Source organism: Sebastes fasciatus, chromosome 13 (assembly GCF_043250625.1).
Source record: "Sebastes fasciatus isolate fSebFas1 chromosome 13, fSebFas1.pri, whole genome shotgun sequence".
Classification (NCBI taxonomy): domain Eukaryota; kingdom Metazoa; phylum Chordata; class Actinopteri; order Perciformes; family Sebastidae; genus Sebastes; species Sebastes fasciatus.
Window position 1 is genome coordinate 17,192,169 of NC_133807.1, and position 18,892 is coordinate 17,211,060.

The 18,892-nt window shown below is 42.8% G+C and overlaps 1 protein-coding gene across 17 annotated transcripts in view; it reads left to right on the forward strand.

Moving 5' to 3' along the window:
• LOC141780577 (RNA binding protein fox-1 homolog 3-like) overlaps positions 1 to 18,892 on the forward strand; it is a 466,511-nt gene that overhangs the window by 348,080 nt on the left and 99,539 nt on the right. The window contains exon 1 of one of the 17 annotated variants that reach the window (XM_074655858.1): positions 15,759 to 16,179. The exons of 15 other annotated variants lie outside the window; for them this stretch is intronic. In XM_074655858.1, the coding sequence (XP_074511959.1) occupies positions 16,054 to 16,179 (126 nt within the window). In that variant the 5' untranslated portion in view covers positions 15,759 to 16,053. Of the gene's footprint in view, positions 1 to 15,758; positions 16,180 to 18,892 lie in introns of those variants that run through there. One more of the 17 variants, XM_074655861.1, reaches the window with a different exon arrangement.

Below are 18,892 nucleotides of genomic sequence, written 5' to 3' on the forward strand. Positions count from 1 at the left end.
GGAGGAGAAGAAGAAGAAGACGGCGGGTTGTGTGTGGGGGCGGGGGGGGGGGGGGGGGGGGGGGGGGGGGAAATGAAATGAAAAACGAGTAATATCTCGGGTCGATGAGAGTTCATGGACAATCCAATATATAAAAGCGAGTTTACATGCATAACACTTCAACATTAAGATTTTTCACAGAGTTCAGCATATTTTCTAGAAACTCTCCCTCTACTAGTTTCTTTTTTTTTTTTTTTTAATCTGAGAGGCCTCTTTGACAATGTCTTCCTCATGCAAAATGCATGAGCGCTTGTGGATCGATACAGGCCCTTTAATCTCTCTACATAGACAGCTCCCGCGCTCAGGCGTTGAACCCACACCCATGGCTGCCACCGCTGCAGCCCAGATCAGAGGCCAGAGAGAGGGAGAGAGATCAGCCAGAGCCACGAGAGTCCCTGACACGAGGTTCGTGGCCCCCGATGTAGGCCTGTTGACTGTTGGAAAAAAAAAACTCTCCAATATCCTCTATTTTATGTAGAGTGCGTCCCCCTCTTTATGCTTCTTCCAAACATTAAATTCTGCTCGCAAAAAAACTGGCGCTCACTAGAGTCGAGACTTGAGGAATACTCGAAGACGAAAAAAAAAAAGGAAGTCATCTCTTTTTTTTCTGTCTGTTTAGCCATAGAGGCCATTATTATTACTCACTCTTTTTTCCCCTCCAAAATAAAATATTCGAAACACGCCGCTGTTGCTGCAACCAGATACATAAAACACACAGTGGAGGAAGACATATTCACCTCTTTTTACTTAAAGAAAAGTAGAACTACCACAATGTAGAAGTACTACAAGTAAAAAGTTCTACATTTAAGATTTAAGTTTAGCAAAAGGACAAAAGTAGTTGGATAAGGCTGGTGAAATTCTATTTTTTTTTCTTATTACCAACAAATCCAAAATGAAATGTGCATTATCCCCTTTAAATACATTGGTGGTGGGGAAGTAAATTATTTTCAGGGCCGTCCCTCTTCGTCGATTAGTCGAGTAATCTGCCGTTATGCTTTTAGTCAAAGATTTCTTAAGTCAATTAGTTATTTTTTATGCTTTTTAATGCTGAATGACTCATTTCCAAGAGAACATCTCAATCGAGGTCAGCCCTATATACAGTATTTCCCTCAGAAATGTAGTATAAAATAATGTGAAATGTAAAGTATTATTACCTCAAAATTGTAATTACAGTATAGACAGCTCTTGATTAGATGTACTTAGTTACTGTGTTCAGAATAGGACACATACTGTATGAAACATGGAGCTGTATTTAGGTTAATTCAGTCTTTGTGATACAGATTATCACGATGGACATTTGAGATGTCACAGCGTATTAGTTGAAAGCAGTTGTGTGTGTGATTCCAGAGAGCTGATTGGTGTGTCTTCCAGTTGAGACTCTCCTGGGGAGGTTGCCTGAGCTGTAACGTCGGGGTTGGGGCTGCCACACAAAAAGAAAAAGGCTTTTTTGTTGTAATTTTTACGCACAAAAGAAGATTGCTTTAGCTTCCTTTTATCAACACTTTTGTTTACTTAGGATGTGCCAAATGCAGGATTTAGTGTCACATTTGTCTGAGTGTCTGGCACTTTCACTGAGCTCATACTTCAGCGGCTCTTATTATCAGCCATTTTTGAAGCTGTTACTCATTTTGCCAGTCATTTAGTTATTTTTGAGACGTCGTCATTTTCGTGTCGAGGTACACTCTGCCTGCGTTGGGGGCTTTGATCATATTTTTGTACAAACAGATTTAGGAAACAAAGAAGAAGCACTGAAGGTTTTTCTTTAGAACCTCGCTGTTTGTAAATATTAAATGAGGGGAAAGAAGCATTATTACATTTAACAAAAGTAGACGTTCTCGAAGGGGAACGAGGCCAAACAGAATAAAACATTATTGCCGTTTCGGAGCTTTTTGAAATTGTGCTCGTGTAAAACTGTTGACAAACTCTTTTGATTAAGTCGCAGTTGATCAGCCTGCTGCCTTTTTTAAAAGCTCGCACACCTCAGAAACAAAAAGTTAACTAATGAACAACACGATATTTTAAATAGAGCCCTTTGAGTCGCGGCAGAGAGCGATTAGTTAAGTGGAGTATATTGGGGCCCACCTCCGGATAATGTGTTGCGTTTTAGAAATGATCCAATATGGCTGATGCATCAGCTCTGCCTCCCCATTGTCTTCCACCCTCAACAACTGCCTCCCCCCTCCCCGCCTCCTCCACCCCCCATAATGCAATGCAGCTTTTGTTCACTCATTCTTTTAACCGTTTCTTTGGCTGCGAGTTGTCACGGCGGGACAAATTAAGGAAGCGGTAATAGGGTTATGTCAAGTAGACGGAGGTGCTGGCTCTGTGTGGATGCCTCCCTCCCTCTGTCTCCATGAAAGGTTACTGCGCTTGCCGGGTTTTGTCTCCCCCGCTGTAATGAGAAAGGCAACAGACGAGCCTCTATCAGTCCTGCAACACCTACTGACAGATAGCATTTAGAGACTAGAGAAAAAGAAGCATTAGGGAAAGAGCGAGTGAGCATCACAGGAAGTAATACAGCAACATGAGCATGACTGATCGCAACGGACACGCATGACCAGAAAAAACAATCCCTCTCGCCAAGGGTGCTGTGCTTTAACATTTACCTACGTGACACCTTCACGTGTATATATGTATGTTTGTAATTTTCTTTCTCGCAGATTTTGACACTTTAACATTTTCCATTGGAACCATCGATATTATGCCCTCAACAGGGCGGCATTAAAACCAGACATCTTTTAAAATATTGAGCAGGGGTTGCAGCATTTGGGTTCAGTGTAATATTACATTCATGACTCCCACTCAGAGATATTACGCTCACATTTCTTCCACCACCTTTGGGGCAGAATTTCTTAAACCCTTTCTCTTCGAGCCGCCGCCGTCGTTTCGGGGCAGACGTCCGTGGAAAATGTGTGTCATTGCGAGAGTCCCCGTAGCTACGTTTTGATGGCGATGGAATGAGAAGAATGCAGGAGGTGGCGGGGTTGTTGTTGTTGTTGTGTGCTGCCGGTGATGTGGTCAGAGGGCAGGGTTGGATCTTAGGTAAGAACAGCAGACGCTCCGGGCACTGCATGCTATACAGGAAGGTTTTATAGCCCAGCAGGTGTCTACACAAAAAACGCATCTACAGCCAGAGACACACCAAACAGTGAGGGAAACACATTAGGAATGGGACAGAGGCACACACCCACACAAACTTTATATTTAGAGCCTCTATTTAAGTAACACTTCTCAACACGCAGGCGCTTACCAACAGAAAAAAAAAGACACTGGTAGAAAAGAATATGCTCCATAAAACGATGAAAAGCTCTTTTGGAACAAAGCGATTTAAGGGAAGGCACTGATTTAGCTGCTGTGACGACTACACCCTCCGGGCCCAGATGGAGAAGCTGGGTCACTTTTATCCACTTTTACACCTTGCATTAAATTGCGTTTTGGGCGATCTCCTCATCCCTCTGCGTGTGCGGGCGTAGACGTACCTTAAAGTCATGTTTACGGGCCCTCTCCCCCTTTTAACATTGGCGTTTTTCGGCTGATGCACGCTGCCCGTCTGCAAGCCTGTGCCTAATGCAGCCTCCAGAGGCTTTTCCTCTCAGCCCTTTCAGACAGAGCGATCAGATCTCAATCAGATCTCAGTGTGGACACTGGAGACACACATTAATACCAGGTGTATATGTAATGAGTTTAAATCAAATCTAGATAACATTTGGATACCAAATGCATTTTAAAGCCAGGTGTAATAGGGGTATTTTAGCCTGGTCTCAAAGGGGGTGAAAAGGTTAGAGATGGAGCCGAGGGCAAGATCTTGATGAGCTTCTAAACTTAATCTATAAATTATTGAAATCATTCACCAAATGTGTGGATGCCATGATTGTCTAATCTTTTCCAGTGTTCATTTTGGCAGCTATTTTAGATTTAGTCTTAGTCTTTTAATTTGAAAATGCTTGTTAGTGTTAGTCCGATTTATTGTCATTTTTATCCTTCATAGTTTTAGTCGCCAAATAATCATTACATTTTAGTTCACTTGTATCATTATCTGATGATAAACACAGGTTGAATGATTAAGAATGCAGCTTTGTAGTTACTCCGAGTCCTCCTGACTGTGATCATTAGTGATGCGCGGTTCAGTCGCACCCTTCGGTCTGTTAGACGAGAGCCAATCCACCCGCCCAACATGCAAAATATACGTTACTCCACCACCCGAACACGACCCACAAACCACCAACTTTATGCTTTAGCACAATTGTCAGGCTCGAGGTCTGAGACAAGAAGAACAGGGTGAATTGAGCGCTGCTGCCACAGCGTGATTTGTGTGTGTTTGTGTGTGTGTGTTTGAGACAGAGAGAGTGTGACAGGACGAGGGGAAAAGAGGGTGCAAAGTGACAAAATTAAAGAGATTTTGGTAAAGTTTTTATTTTTTAAACTACATTTTAGTCTCGTCTTTTTTCGTCAATGATATTGCATGTTTGATATGATCACCTTTAGTATTTAATGACGTCGTATTTAATTTCCTTATGGAAAATAATACTGGGCTTTTCTTAAATCCTGATCAAAGTTCTTATACGTTTTGTATTTAATATTTGTCCATTTCTTGATGGTTAAAGACCGTTTGTCTGATATTTTATTTTATTACATTCTCACTTTTATTGCATCTTACACTGTGAGCCTGTAGTGCAGATATGCTGGATTGATTACTGTACATATGATCGATTGATTGATGTAGAGCTACTTTTAGAGTTCCTGGCAACTGCAGATGTTTGAAAAGGAGTCAAAGAGTAGGGCTGGAACAATGACTCATTTTCATTATCAATTCTTCTGTTCATTATTTTTATGAAATAATGAATCAATCCTTAAAATGAGAAAAATGCACAATTTCTAAGTTACCAGAGCCGTCAAATTACTTGTTCTGTCCGACCAACAGTCCAAAACTCCAAAACATTCAATTCAAGATGTTGCAACCAAAGAATGTTTGGCATTTTTGCTTGATAAAAATACAAAAAATGCACTGACAACATTTTTTAAAATCGAATACATGCATATTTAACATAAGTAGTCGAGATGTTTCAGATGCCTGTAGTCGTACAAACACATATCTTCACACATTCCCTGACACCGCCCGGCCCGGCTGTGGTTTCTGATGCTCCATTCTGATATGATATGTGTGTGCTGGAGGCCGCTGTGGCCCTGTGCGTCTGGCAGTATTGATGTACCATTTCTCACTCGCCGCTGCTAAATATGAGAGCATGGTAGCTGCAGTGTGAACCCCTGACCCCTCTGGGAGACACACCGGCATTCACAGTTGTGGGGAATAGGTCTCTGGTTCCCCAACTGCCTGTTTAGAGTAATGGTCAAAGGTATGCCTGCTGGAAGGGAACATTACTGGGCATGACCAATCTGCTCCCAAATGGAATACACTTTATGTCACCGCACCAATCTATGTAATTGACTTCGCTTTGGGCTGCTGCCGTTATGGTTAAGGTAGCTTTTTTTTTTTTTTTTACAGAACGTCAATGAAATCTGAAATGCACAAGGATGGTAGATTTTGAGAATGATTGCTTTGGATGGATTTGAATTGTGGGACATTTTGGCCCTAAAGAACACCTGATATGTGTAATGTGCTTGTCAAGCAGCACGTCCTGTCAGGTGTCTTCACACTCAGTCCTCATGAGTCCAGAGCAATGCTGGTTTTCACCGCTGCCAGGTAGTATCCACTTTAGCTGTTGAATCAGGGGCTGATTTAGACCCGGGACAACAGGTGAATGCAATCAGCAAGGTGGCAGAAGAGAAAAGCACCAGTACGCTGGACCCTGACGATTGGATTTGAGAACATTGGCCTGACTTATTGATTGGTAACTTAGCATGATTACAGCACTGCTTGGTGGTGCGTGTGTGCGTTCTGGCACTTAATAAGTTATATGGCAGGATCAGAGCTTTATCTCCAGTGTATATTTAAGGCTAGGCCGTGTTTAAATTAAAGTAGCCTGTAGAGACACTAGTGCAGCACCGTCACGTCTGAAGAAATGTACCCCCAAACTGGGAATGGGCAACATCAATAAAATCCTCTATGGTACTGTATATGAAATGTCAACATGTATCATGAAATAGTACATTTCAAGAATCAGTCAATATCACCAAATATTCAGAAAATGACAATTGATACATTTCCCTAATTTCATGTTAAACTGTATATAATAACTCTACCTGATACTACAATCTACACAGGACACGAAGGATCATGTCTACAAAAAAGGCATGAGAAAATGTCAGAGCTAAAACCCTTCAGAGTCTTTAGTTATGTACTCTGATTGCAACCATCTGCTTCTCAACTGTTTCCCATTACCTATACCTCATGGGGAATTAGGGATGTCACGAGAAACGTTACTTCAGTATCATGTCAATGCCAACATTTTGAAAACAAGACAGTACTCGTTTTTCTACAGCGCTGCGGGCACTGGTGCTTGAGACTAACGGCATCCAAAAGGACGTGGTAAACTCACTATTGCACATATTAACATTAGCTCTTAGCAGCCTATGAGCAGCACAGTCTTGCGTAGCTAACAGCTAATGTTGACAGAGGTTGCATTGAGTTTTATTATGATGCTTTCAAGCTCTACACAGTAAAAATGAATATTGGTATGAAGGTAAATTCCAACGTTATCATGATGTGTTCAAATGTAATCTTGTAAAATGTTGTTTTTTTTACAAGAAGCTTTATTAAATCCAGTTGTTTGAAGAATATGTTTTCATACAGTAGCAATATAAAATAGATAATAGATTATTGTTTTGTTTTTATGTGGTATTGAATTGGTATCGAGAATCGTAGAATTTCACTGCTATTGATATTGACTACTAAATTTCTGGTATGGAAATACAGAAAATAATATCATAGTAGTGGTTTACAACAACAATATGTTTTCATGTCATATGTTGTGTACCTGTATTGGTAGACTACTGTTAGTGGTGTTAGTTTGAAGCACCGGAGTTCACATGGATGATTGTGTAATGTAGTTGGTAGGTGGACTCCCTCTGTTGCTTTCTACCATTTCTTTGTTAAATGATTTTTGGGGGTAACTGAGGGTTAAGGGATAGAGGATGATTCATGCACTACAGATTGTAAAAGCCCCAGAGACAAACTTGCAATTTTAAATACCAACTGAAGTATACATGTGTAAGTATAGCTCTACAGACATGCCTTTTTGTCTCTTATATTCATTTGCTGCCTGCTATTAAGCTCATTTGTAACCAACCGCTCCAACCCCGGAAGACAAAATGGGCAAATGCATATTTGCTGGCTGACACATTAGCCTCTCCGTGTACATTCAGTACTCACACGCTTACATGCACCATGTGACATCGTCCCCGAGAGCGGCTCTTGCCGCCACTGAATTTTTCATCATTGATCTGATGTGATTTCCATGCTTGGCCGTCCCTCTGCCCTGTCAGCTCTCTCTCTATCACAGCCTCTCTTGGCCTAGAGGGCTAGCGGGGCGTGAGCCATCGCCCCCGTTGGTTGTCTCCCAACACGCCTAGACAGAAACCCGTCCCTGTCTTCCACCCACCACCTAGGACTATCACACAACCCCTGGCCTTGGCGCTTTGTAGCCATGAACAAAACAGACCTTTGGATAAGAGGGTGGAAAACACTCGATGTATTGACGTTGACTGTCCACAGCAATGAAGCTCCATCACCCCCCCCCCTTCCCCTCCTTTCTTTCCTCGTCAAAGCAGCAGGAGGAGTCATGGCTCGGTGTGTGTGTATGTGTGTTTTGGGTGTAGACGGCCGTGGCGTGGAGGGGTGATGTATGACAGTGTGGGAGGCAGAGTCAGTACCTTTCGGTTTCTGCTCTGCCTCCTCCGGTGGAAGCTTTCGAAACGTCCTAATATCTGGCCGGAGCTCTGTGAGCGATGGCCGGAGCCAACCTGCTGATCTTAGCACCCGGTGCATTAGTTTGCCATAAAGAAGCAGTGATTGTGAGACGTGGCAGGCGAAAACATATGAGGATGAATGACACCATATAAAAGCCAAACTCTGTTTCAAAATCCATTAGAGAAGCGAGTGCCTCAGCTCCAAACGCAGCAAAAGCCAGCGTCCAATTGAGGCATGGATCACAGATCACTCTTGCAGTCCGTCCCTTAACTGTCCATTTAATCAAAATTTTTAATCAATGCATTAGTACATGACAGCTTTGAGGGAAGAAAAAGCATACTTCACTCGGAGTTAGATATTGGCATCCAAAGATAGGTGGGAGATGAATGCGGCTCATTTGGTGCTGAGATGGAACAAGTGCTTTTCTCTCCCGTGTGTGTGTGTGTGTGTGTGTGTGTGTGTGTGTGTGTGTGTGTGTGTGTGTGTGTGTGTGTGTGTGTGTGTGTACAGGGGTATTTTCTTCTAGTTTGTATGAGTGCAGGCATGTGTGATTTTGTGTGTTCCATGAAACCCCCCTCCTCTCCCTGTGGCACTGCCTCCTAATTACTCAGATCTGCGCTCAAAGTGAAGAAATAATGAACGAGAGCTTTAATTATGCCTCCAGACAAAGGATCCCTGATGCCTCCACAACACCGCTGGCACGCTGAGATGGGTGAGGGCAGGTTAAACAGGAACCCTTTCCTCTGGGTGCACAAAGCTGGTCAGCCTTGAATACAGACCAAGCCTGCAACCTGACATGATGCTGGAGAACGCAGATACGTCGGCGGGGAGGAGGGGGAGTCTGTAAAATGGACTCCCTGATTAAAAAAAAAAAGAGATGAGCTACATAGGTTTGTTATCTCTAACAGATATGACACAACCTTTAATTAGTGGGGATCCCTGAAGCTCTGGGCCTGAGATATAATCAGCGGACCTTTAGCGAGAGCACAACCCTCCCCTCTCTGAGTACCCCCGGGGCTGGCTGATCGAGGCGTCCTCGTGCCCCCTCTTCTACAGCGGGGTTGGCTGGCACTCTGGAGATGCCAGATAATGAGGAAGCCTGTCAGAGGGGCACTTCAAGGGTGCCCCTCCAAAGGCCTCGCTGCTTCTCAACAAAATCCACCAGCACCAACACTGCTGCTTTGTTTTCTTCAGAGTGCGTCTCCAAAGGTCTTGGTTGTGTGTCCAGTGGGGGTGGGGGTGGGCTCTCTCTCGGACTCTCCAAACTCTTCTACAGCTCGACTGATCACATCAGTGGCTCCGATGGACTAATTATACCCAACACTGACTAATAGAGAGAATATGACAGAGTTCCATATTTACTTCCATACAAACTTTGCATAATATGACATTACATAATATTATATTACCCCATTCTGATATGAGTTGTTCAGACTCTGGTGGTCCTCAAGAAGGAGGAGCTGTGTCATGTTGTCCTGTGTCCAAGTCAGTGGGCAACTCAGTGGGTCTGAAAAGTGAAGCCAATGCTGAAGTGTCTTAAACTTGCATTCTTTCTAATAGCCAGCAGGGGGCGACTCCTCTGGTTGCAAAAATAAATCTGATCGTATAGAAGTCTATGAGAATATGACCCTACTTGATTTATTACCTCAGTAAACATTGTAAACATGAGTTTATGGTCTCAATCGCTAGTTTCAAGTCTTCTTCAATACAGCATGATGTTCATTTAGTAAATTATGGTCCCATTTAGAGTCAAATAGACCATAAAGCAGGGGATGCTTGAGGGCGTGGCTACCTTGTGATTGACAGGTCGCTACCACTGCGTTGTCCAGTCTAGGAGTTGTCCGTGTTTTCGTCTTACAATTTTAACCCTTTCACAGTGTGTTTTCAGTTCATGAAAGTTAATTGTAACATTTCGGTCGCCTAAAAATGTCTTATTCAGTGTTCAGTTGTACTTAGCTCCACCCTCTCGTACTTGTTGTTGCAAAAAAACAAGATGGCAACAGCCGATGGGTGACGTCGCGGTGACAAAGTCCACTTCTTATATACAGTCTATGGTCCGAGTGCAGAGTGCAGTGGTGGAAAATAACAAAGTACATTTACTGAACCATCTTGAGTTACTTTGATTTACTTTTTTTATTATTTCTAATTTCTGCTACTTCTACTCCACTACATTTCAGATGGGTTATGATTGTACTTTTTACTCCACTTCATTTATCTGACCGCTATAGTAACTAATTAATTTAAACCAGAGCTGTGACTACAGGTGAGGACACTGAAGTTCTCGGGAGTTTGGCAACCTGGAGGTACTTTACATTCTAATGTTAAAAAATGAACACACATTTGGGTATTTCATACTGATTTCAGTCGTTTAGGCTCAATATATTTCAATCTCTATACTTTTGGGAAATAAGTACAATTTTAAACAATGATGGATTACGTATTTTCCCACCAGAACTTTAGGGCTTCTGAAACAGGCTTTGGGAAGTAAAATTCACAGAACACTTGACAGTTGAATAAATCCTTTTAAAGACTTTATATTTTAAAAAAGGCCAATAAATATAATAAATGATAACAGAGGACAAAAATGTCAGTGAGAACAGAAACATTCATCTGGTGCTAATGTTTCAATGATTGAAGCAAACTGTGAGAAACGTAAGTGTGCCAAGTCAAAGAGTATCTATTGTACAGATTTTACCGACTCAGTCACCAGAAACAATGTTGGCATTGTACGTTTCTGAACCAAAAATAGGTTTCATAAATAGGTTTCATATCAGCGTCGTATCACGTTGCAGAAATCCACAATGCCACATGGTTAACGTTGTGAAGTGATTGGTGTAATCAAGAAAACTTCTACTTCTAAATTAGTTACTCTACTCTTTAAATCCATTTCAAATATACTGTTATTTCCACTTTCCATATGTTTCCATTTATTGTATCTTAATCAATGTTTAGCCTGATGGAATAAATATTTGGAACCATTTAGTAGTTAGTCTTTGATTAGTCTTAAGTGTTTTGTAGGTTGTAAAAAAGATTAAATACCCAACAGTATATAAATTAGTTCAAATTCACTCCACCTCAACCAACTACAACATTAAAATCCTAATACATAGTTAGTTTTTTTTACTTTTGATACTGAAAGGAACGGTGTGTAGGACCTGGCGGTTTCTAGCTGTGAGGTTGCAGATTACAAGTTCTCCCCCATGCCAAGTGTGAGAGCTATAATGTCCGACGAGAAAAGTGAATGGCCCTCTCTAGGGACATTATTGTAAGAGTAGAGTGCTTAGAGTGTGTATGTGTATGTGGGAAGTGAGTGGTGAAGCGAGAGAGGGAGCGGCGGCAACGTTTTCCCGGTGGCTATTTCACAAAACAAGAACATGATTCTTATTATAAGGTGATTATACACTAAAGTAAACATACTTATTAATATTATATTCCATGTCTGCCAATAGATCCCCGTAAATGTTACACACTGTACCTTTAACTACATTATACTGATGATACTTCCGTACATTCACATAGAAGAAGAAATGTTTTGAATGCATCACCTTTGCTTTAATGGATTATTTTACAGTGTGTTATTGCCACTCTTACTTAAGTAAAGGATCTTGGTACTTCTTCCTCCCCTGTCAGAGTGATGGGAGTTAAGGGAAATAAACAGTCATCTCTTATGAAGATTAGTGCGAGTGGGCCGTATTGATCAGCGGTCATACGATAAACAGTGGAGAACAGGAATGCGCCGCCAATCGTTTGGGCCCCATTAGTCTCCGCTTGTATTGCCTTTGATTATTGCTGACTGAGCTCCCAGTGCATGTGATGGCTTTTTACTGCTAGAACTGCTGCTTTCAACCCTTTTTATTTGAGGAGCACATTAAAATAACACCGGCTCCAAAGACAAACCACTCCATATCTTCTGTCACGCCAAAGCTGTGTCTCTCGTATACAAAGACGGATGTTGGTGGATGTTTCTGAGAGGAGATTAAAACCGGATTTAAAATCTTGTGATGCTTCAAATCAGCTGAATCTCAGAGTCGGGACTCAACACAAAGCGTGCACACACACCTGCACACATCCACACACATGCAGACTCGGTAAATCCTCGGAGGGTAAATCCTGTTCTATAACGGGCCAGCAACGCAGGTTTCAGAAGACAGACATGACAGAGTTGACAGTGATGATGATGGTGATTGTGGTAATAATGATTATGCTGATTATTACGGGGCTGCCACAGCGATGTGGTGATTGCGCCGCAAGGAAGAAATAGAGGAAGACAAAGGGCGACAGTGACAAAAATGATGAGGATGATAATGATTAAGATCACTTCTCTTTTTCTTTTGGTGATCAACTTTGAGCCGTTCGCAGCGGTTGTTGATCTTTCTTTAATTGGCAGAACAGCCGTGTGGGGAGTTAACTGAGGATATCTCTACTGCGTTTGAGGGCTTTGATTTCACATGACAAAAAGAAAAAGCACCGTTGAGAACATTCCAGCAACTCCCTTTGAAGGGAGTGATCTGGCAGTGCTCATTTGAATTATTAACTGGGTGAGACAGACAGACAGACAGACAGACAGACAGACAGACAGACAGAGCGAAAAAAAAAAAAAAAAAAAAAGGCAAAAGAGAGAGAGACAGAAAAACACAGGGAGATGGATTCCTGTCTTTAGCAGGCAACGCCAAACCGTTCAGCATAAAACCACGTCACATATCTGCGATGACTGATCTTTGCATCAAACAATCAGGACAATTATCCAGGAGTGAGACTGCACACTGGCAATAAAGCTGTCTGCTAATGGAGGTGAGCATTCATTTGAGTTACTGGTGTCAGTTTCTTTCAGTGGAGTTCATGAAATACAAGTATGAATGTGTAATTACGGGTCAGCCGTCCCCCCGCTGCCTGCTCGGAATTGTTTAATCTGCAGAGGGAGCGTCCCAGGGCGAGTTAATTCTCCTCTGTGGTCGTGTTGTCTCTCCCACAGCAGGACCCTATTATTGCTGTCAGTGTGGCCAAAGCACCAAACTTAGAAGGTGACACTTCAGGTAATGTACTTGCAAGAAAGAGAGGGAAATGTTGCAGTAACCCCTACAATATGCATATCTGTCCCCATCATTTTCAGTGGACACAGGAGCCTGTGGTAGTGCTTGTTAGGAGCAGTTTCTATTGTTTACGTCAGTGAAAGAAAGAGGATGATTTAAGAGTTGTTAATTCTGTACGGCTGGAATGATGGTTCACCGAAGATGCCAGTCCAGTCGTCAGGATAAAAATATTGACTTTGTACGTTTCTGCAAACCACGGATACGTTGAATGTTGACATTTTTTGCATTTGGTCAGAGCAAGTGACGTAGTATAACGAGCCACCATTATTGAAAGTTATGTGGTATTATATCAAGTATAACAAGCGAAAAAGGGCAAATGGGACAGACAAACACAAGACTTTCACCCAGGAGACAGCTGTTTGTGCCCTGTGTAAAACCAGAAGTAAACATTGACTTTACGCTTGTTACGTAACGCCGTTGCGCTTGTCATGTAACGTTACGTAAGAAAGTCTGCAAAGGGGCTTATTGTCTATTTTCAGTAGTTATGTTGTTACGGTTGTTACGTTGTTACTCTGTTATTTCAGGCTGTTCTCATACTCCATTCATAGATATACCTACGAAAAGTAATGCACTAATTTGTATATATCCCACAAAATCAACTTGTATGTAATCCACGTAATTGCGAATCAGGAAGTATAAAAAGTGACAAAGGCTGCTTAGGGAGGCGGTCGGGGTGAATGGATGGGTAAAAAAACACCGAACGTTCGCCAAGGAGATCAGCGTCAATCTTGATTTATTTGTCAAGTAATGCCACTTCTGGAGTTATTTTAACCCAAACCAGGATTTTTTTCCTAAACCTAATTAAGTTGTTTCCTTTGGAGATGGAAGATTATTTTGGAAAGACTGTATGCATGTAAAGATCGGAAAATAACACGTGTTGCTAGACATTCGTAGGAGAACGCACAAAAAATGTATGAGGATACGTTGATTATTTTAACACAAACCATGATGTTCTTTCTAATCTTAACTAAGTATTTTTGTTGCCTAAACCTAACCAGTCGTTTCTCAACGTTAACCATGTGGCCTTGTGTGTCTGCAAGTGTGATACAAGGCTGATATAAAACATATTTATGAAACATATTTATTGTATTCCGAGGTTTCTTAGAAACGTACAATGTCAAAAAATTGTCTGGCGACAGGGTTGAAGATGCACACAAAAGTTGCATCTCTCCTCAGAGATCGTGTTCGGCCACAGAAGAGAGGTGTCAACAACACATAGTGCAGAACTGAGCATCAAGCAAGCTGACTGGTTAAACCCAACTCCTGTCAGGAGGCAGGTTTGAAAAGAAGACACATGTAAACATTATACTCAAAAAATACATACAACTAAAACAAATGTTTCTGAACAACCCCCATTTGTTTACATCCAGCCTGCAGAAGCACATTTAAGCCCAAAGTCGATTACCAACAACCGATACATCTGCGCCAATCTCATCCGTGCTTGTCGCCTTTTTTGAGGCAATTTTTCTGTTGCCATTATTCTGGCTCTGGCACAGGAAGATAACATCCCTCTTCTTAATCCTGCCTAAAGAGCTCTGATTGTCTTAGTTGTTTTTCCAGCTGGGGGAAACAGCCATCGACGAGCACAACACTAGACCTTTTTGAATTGCAGGGAAAAAAATAAAAATAAGCCACCCAAAAGAAAGAAATCATCTTGTAAGGACCAAGTTGGATCTTTTGACTGGCACACTCACTTTCCATCCCTTTAATTCCTCCGGGCGCTCCTTGGTGGCATGTGATAGCATCACGCTCGAGGATCTAAAGATAGAGCGCGTTGTATACTGTAGAGATTATAAAAGCTCTGTGAGGCAAATTTGTGACTTTGGGCTTTTATAAATATACATTTCCTTGACTTGACTTGATTGTATGAAGCAGAAGAATAAGATCAAGAGTAACCACACCTTGTCGTTCCCTGGCGATGGCCCATGTTCCGCCAGCCTCTGCTGAGACATCAAGGTTTTTTGAAGCTTAGGGTTGTGTTGGATGAGATTCAAGATAGATTTCTTGCGTTTCCTACATCTTTAAGGTAATGGGCGACTGGCGCCTGTGATGTAACGAATCCATCTTGTGCATTCCCTTTGTCCGCTTCTTTTAAAGTGGCATCAAACAGAATTGATGAAAATTATACATTAAAAGGAAGTTGTTTTTGCGGTGTACTGTTTAGCTGTGCTCGACAGTACATGCTTGGCTGGATGCGTATTAACGGCTCGGTATAGATAAAGAAGGATGTCACTAATAACAGCCTTGTTTCCGTTTTAATGCGTTTCCCCCCGGCTTCACAGATATGTCTGCTATACATGCTGTACAGTATGTGTCCTTGAGCGCGCACACACAGGCGGAGGTGGAGGGGGGGAGGTGGTTGCCGGCCACCAATGGGGTGTGTGTTTATGTGTGTGTTTGCGGTGTGGGGGGGCCGCAATTAAAAGGCAGCATGCAGTGTCCCACGAGGTGCTAATGCCCAGGATCAGCTGTTCTAATGTCATTCACATCCCCTCTGTTATTCAGCCAGCCCTGTTTGATGTATGAATCCATCGGGGACTTCATCAGTAACCCCCCTCCCCACCTCCCTCAATCCTACCACCACCACCACCACTTTTATAACCCCACCCTAACCTACCCAACCCCCTGTCGGCTCTACAACCCCTCCTCCTCCTCCTCCTCCTCCTCCTCCTCGGATTGCACAGAACCTCCCCTTCTGTGTCTGAATGCTTATGTTGGCTTTTATCACGCTCAAAGTAAACAGAGTCGTGCCAGGGATAGTGAGAGAGAGAGAGAGAGAGAGGGGAGAGAGACCTATAGAGAGAGAGAGAGAGAGTGCAATAGTGATAAAGGTGGAACATGCACATTGTCTGCGTACCGCTCGACTCCCTGCTACATCTTCAATAGAGACACAAAAGCCAGCAAAAGGGAAAATTTAAAAGGCAAGAGGAGGCAGAAGAAAGGAAGTGATCCGAAGAGAGAGAGAGAGAGAGAGAGAGAGAGAGAGAGAGTGTGAGCGAGCCAGAGAGAGAGAGAGAGAGAAAGAAAGAGAGTAGAGCGAAAGGATCTCCCTGCTAAATGCGCAAAGCGTCCCGTCACCCCACGCTGAGCTCCATGGCCAACTCCGGCTGCCTGCTGCTCTCCGGCTCCGGGATGCTACCACACTCGCTCCAGTGTCCCCCTGCCTTCCTCTACCTGCCCGAGGTAAGACTGAATGAAGCTCTGCTTTTTTTGTCGCCCTCGCTCTCTCTCTCTCTTCGCATCTCTCTCTCGCTCTCTCTCTCTCCCTCCGCTCTCACTCGCTCTCCATCCGTTGCCTTTTTTCATTCCTCCGTGCGCTCCTCGGCGGCACGTGATAGCACCGCGCTCGCTTTGTGTTGTTAGCCGGAGTACTTTCACCCCCGTAACCCTTGACCCTCACCCTGCCTTTGTGGGGGGAATAAAAAGGGGGCCGGAGGTGAAGGGTGGGGGGGCGCCCCTTTAATTGTATCCTCTCAACCATCCTGTTCTTCTTGTCTTCTTCCTCTCCTCTCCTCTCTCCCTCCTCCCCTCTTCTTCTTTGAGTGAAATAAAGCAGTGAATTAGTGGTTAGTGTGACGCAGGGCCACTCAGTGTTTTGTGTACATCAGTCGCTTCATAACTCGTGCTTTGGAAATGTTTTGGTCAGGTTTGTTGTGCTCCGGCTTCCCATCACTTCTCTGCTACAGTACAGAGATGAGTGATATTTTGAGTTTTTTAAAGTGAAATATTCCTAAGAAATTGCTTCTTCTGTTTGACTTTTTCAATGCATAAGGATGTCAACTTTTTCCTTTAGCTGTCTGTTATGCGGAAACCACCAAATGTATCCACGTTGTGTACCTGTGCAGTGCGTAAATTCTCAATGCGTCACCTAATCTGACCCCAACCTGGATCTATCTGCTCAACAAAAAAAACAAAAAAAGATTTCAGCTGATTTAAAAATAAAAACATATTTCAATTTCAACCCCTTAAAATTTGGAAGTCAAAGCTGTGAGGCCTCCGGTGTTAATACTAGTTATTATATGAGGTAGCACTGCTGGTATTTAAATGTTAAGATATATATCTGTACTCGGCTCCAGTGCTTTTTAGTTTTGTGATGTGAAAACAAATTTGAAACTGTCGTGAAATATTTTTTTCTTGGTCATTGCATCTCTGTACTTATCACAGTTTTTTGGGCTTCTCATTTTTTAAAAATCACTTGATGTTTTACATAGTAAGATCACGCTGTTACGGGTAAAAGAAAATCCCTAGGTTTGCTTAAACTGCACACTACATTCAGACTTGTAACATGATACTAAAACTTCCTTCAAATTATCTTCAATTCATCAAAAGGCCACAGCGAGCTCTTCAGTCTCTCCCACACCCCTTCATTTTTCTAATGGTGATCACCACCGAGTGACAACACTTTGAATAATTATATATCTCTGCAAATTAACATTGATTTTCCTTTCTTTTTTTTTTGTTTTTGTCCTCCTCCTTTGGAAATTGATTCTGTCACTGATCCCCTTGTTTTGTGAAACCTGAAGACTGCAATTTTCTGAAGGGAGGTGAAAAAAAATCAACAACAAGGTGACTCTTAAGAGCCCGTGTTGCCTGTCTATCTGCTGAATTATTCACATGCTTTAATTCAGCGAGTTGGGGACGGGAGTGCTGTTAGTGATGGGATGATGGTGAGGGGGTGGGGGGGTGGTGTCGAGCGTCCAATTCAGTTTTTACTACCAGCTGCATGTGTTGCAGTAAACAGTGTGTGTGTTACTGCAGTGATTGAGGGGAAATAACGGTGAGGCTGCTCGCGATGGAAACATTTTCATTTTGAATCTTCCTCCTCCCCCGTTCTCCCCCGCCATCATGGTAATGGCCCTCACCCCCTCCCACCCATCTGTCCAAAGCGGGCACACCCCGCCGGCCAGCCGGGGATGAGGGGGGGGAGGCATGTGGACAACCAGGTGCCACCAAAACACACACACTGTAGAGGAGCCAAGGCCACAAAACTCTTATTCTCATACTTAAAATAAAGAACACAGATTATTTTTTTATATATTAAATTAGGATTTTTCTTGTGTGTGTGTTGTGGTGACAAAAAGGAGGCGATTTTTAGATTATAATTTCCTGATAAAATGATTTTTTTCCCCTTTAAGTACCTTCAACTTCATATTTCTAACATTTTAATAGTTTGTATTTTGATGACAACTATATTTTATATCTTACATGTTTATGTCAAGCCATGAAAAGCTCCCTGAGCTCCTATCCTCAAGTAAAAATGTTAGCAAACTGAGTTTAGGTGGGTTTACCTTCCACTACATCCCTGTTACATCCAAATCCTCAGAATGGCCAGTAAGCCTCTTGAGTGTGTGTGTGTGTGTGTGTGTGTGTGTGTGTGTGTGTGTGTGTACCTGCCCACGTGTTTACGTCCACACTCGTTTCCTTTTAAAAGTCCAAGAAGCTGAAATTGAAACTTCCTGTGTGCTATTTTCCTGAAACATCCCTTTTTGTTTCAAACCGCTTTAATGTATCAGCAGCTTTTGTTCTTTTCTTTTTTCCCCCTTTGCGGTAAATCCTCGCCCTGCAGCGCTGTGAGGGGAAACAACCCTCTGAATCACACTGTGGCCAACACCCCCCCTCCCCTCCTACCACCACCACCATCCTTTTTCCTCCCACATCACCCATCCTTCGTAGGATGCTGCCCCCGCCTCCCCCCCTCGCCTCCTCCTCCCACACTACCACCACCACTCTCCTGCTTCCTCCCCTTCGCCACAGTGCAGGGCTGCAGCGTCGGCTCGTGTGAGATGACAGCCAGAGAACAGAAGGGGAATAGATTGAGGTGATAGCCTCTGCCTCACAGTTTGTTTGCATTTCAAATAAGACACTGTATTAAGTTGGGCTCCGAACAGCTTTGCTT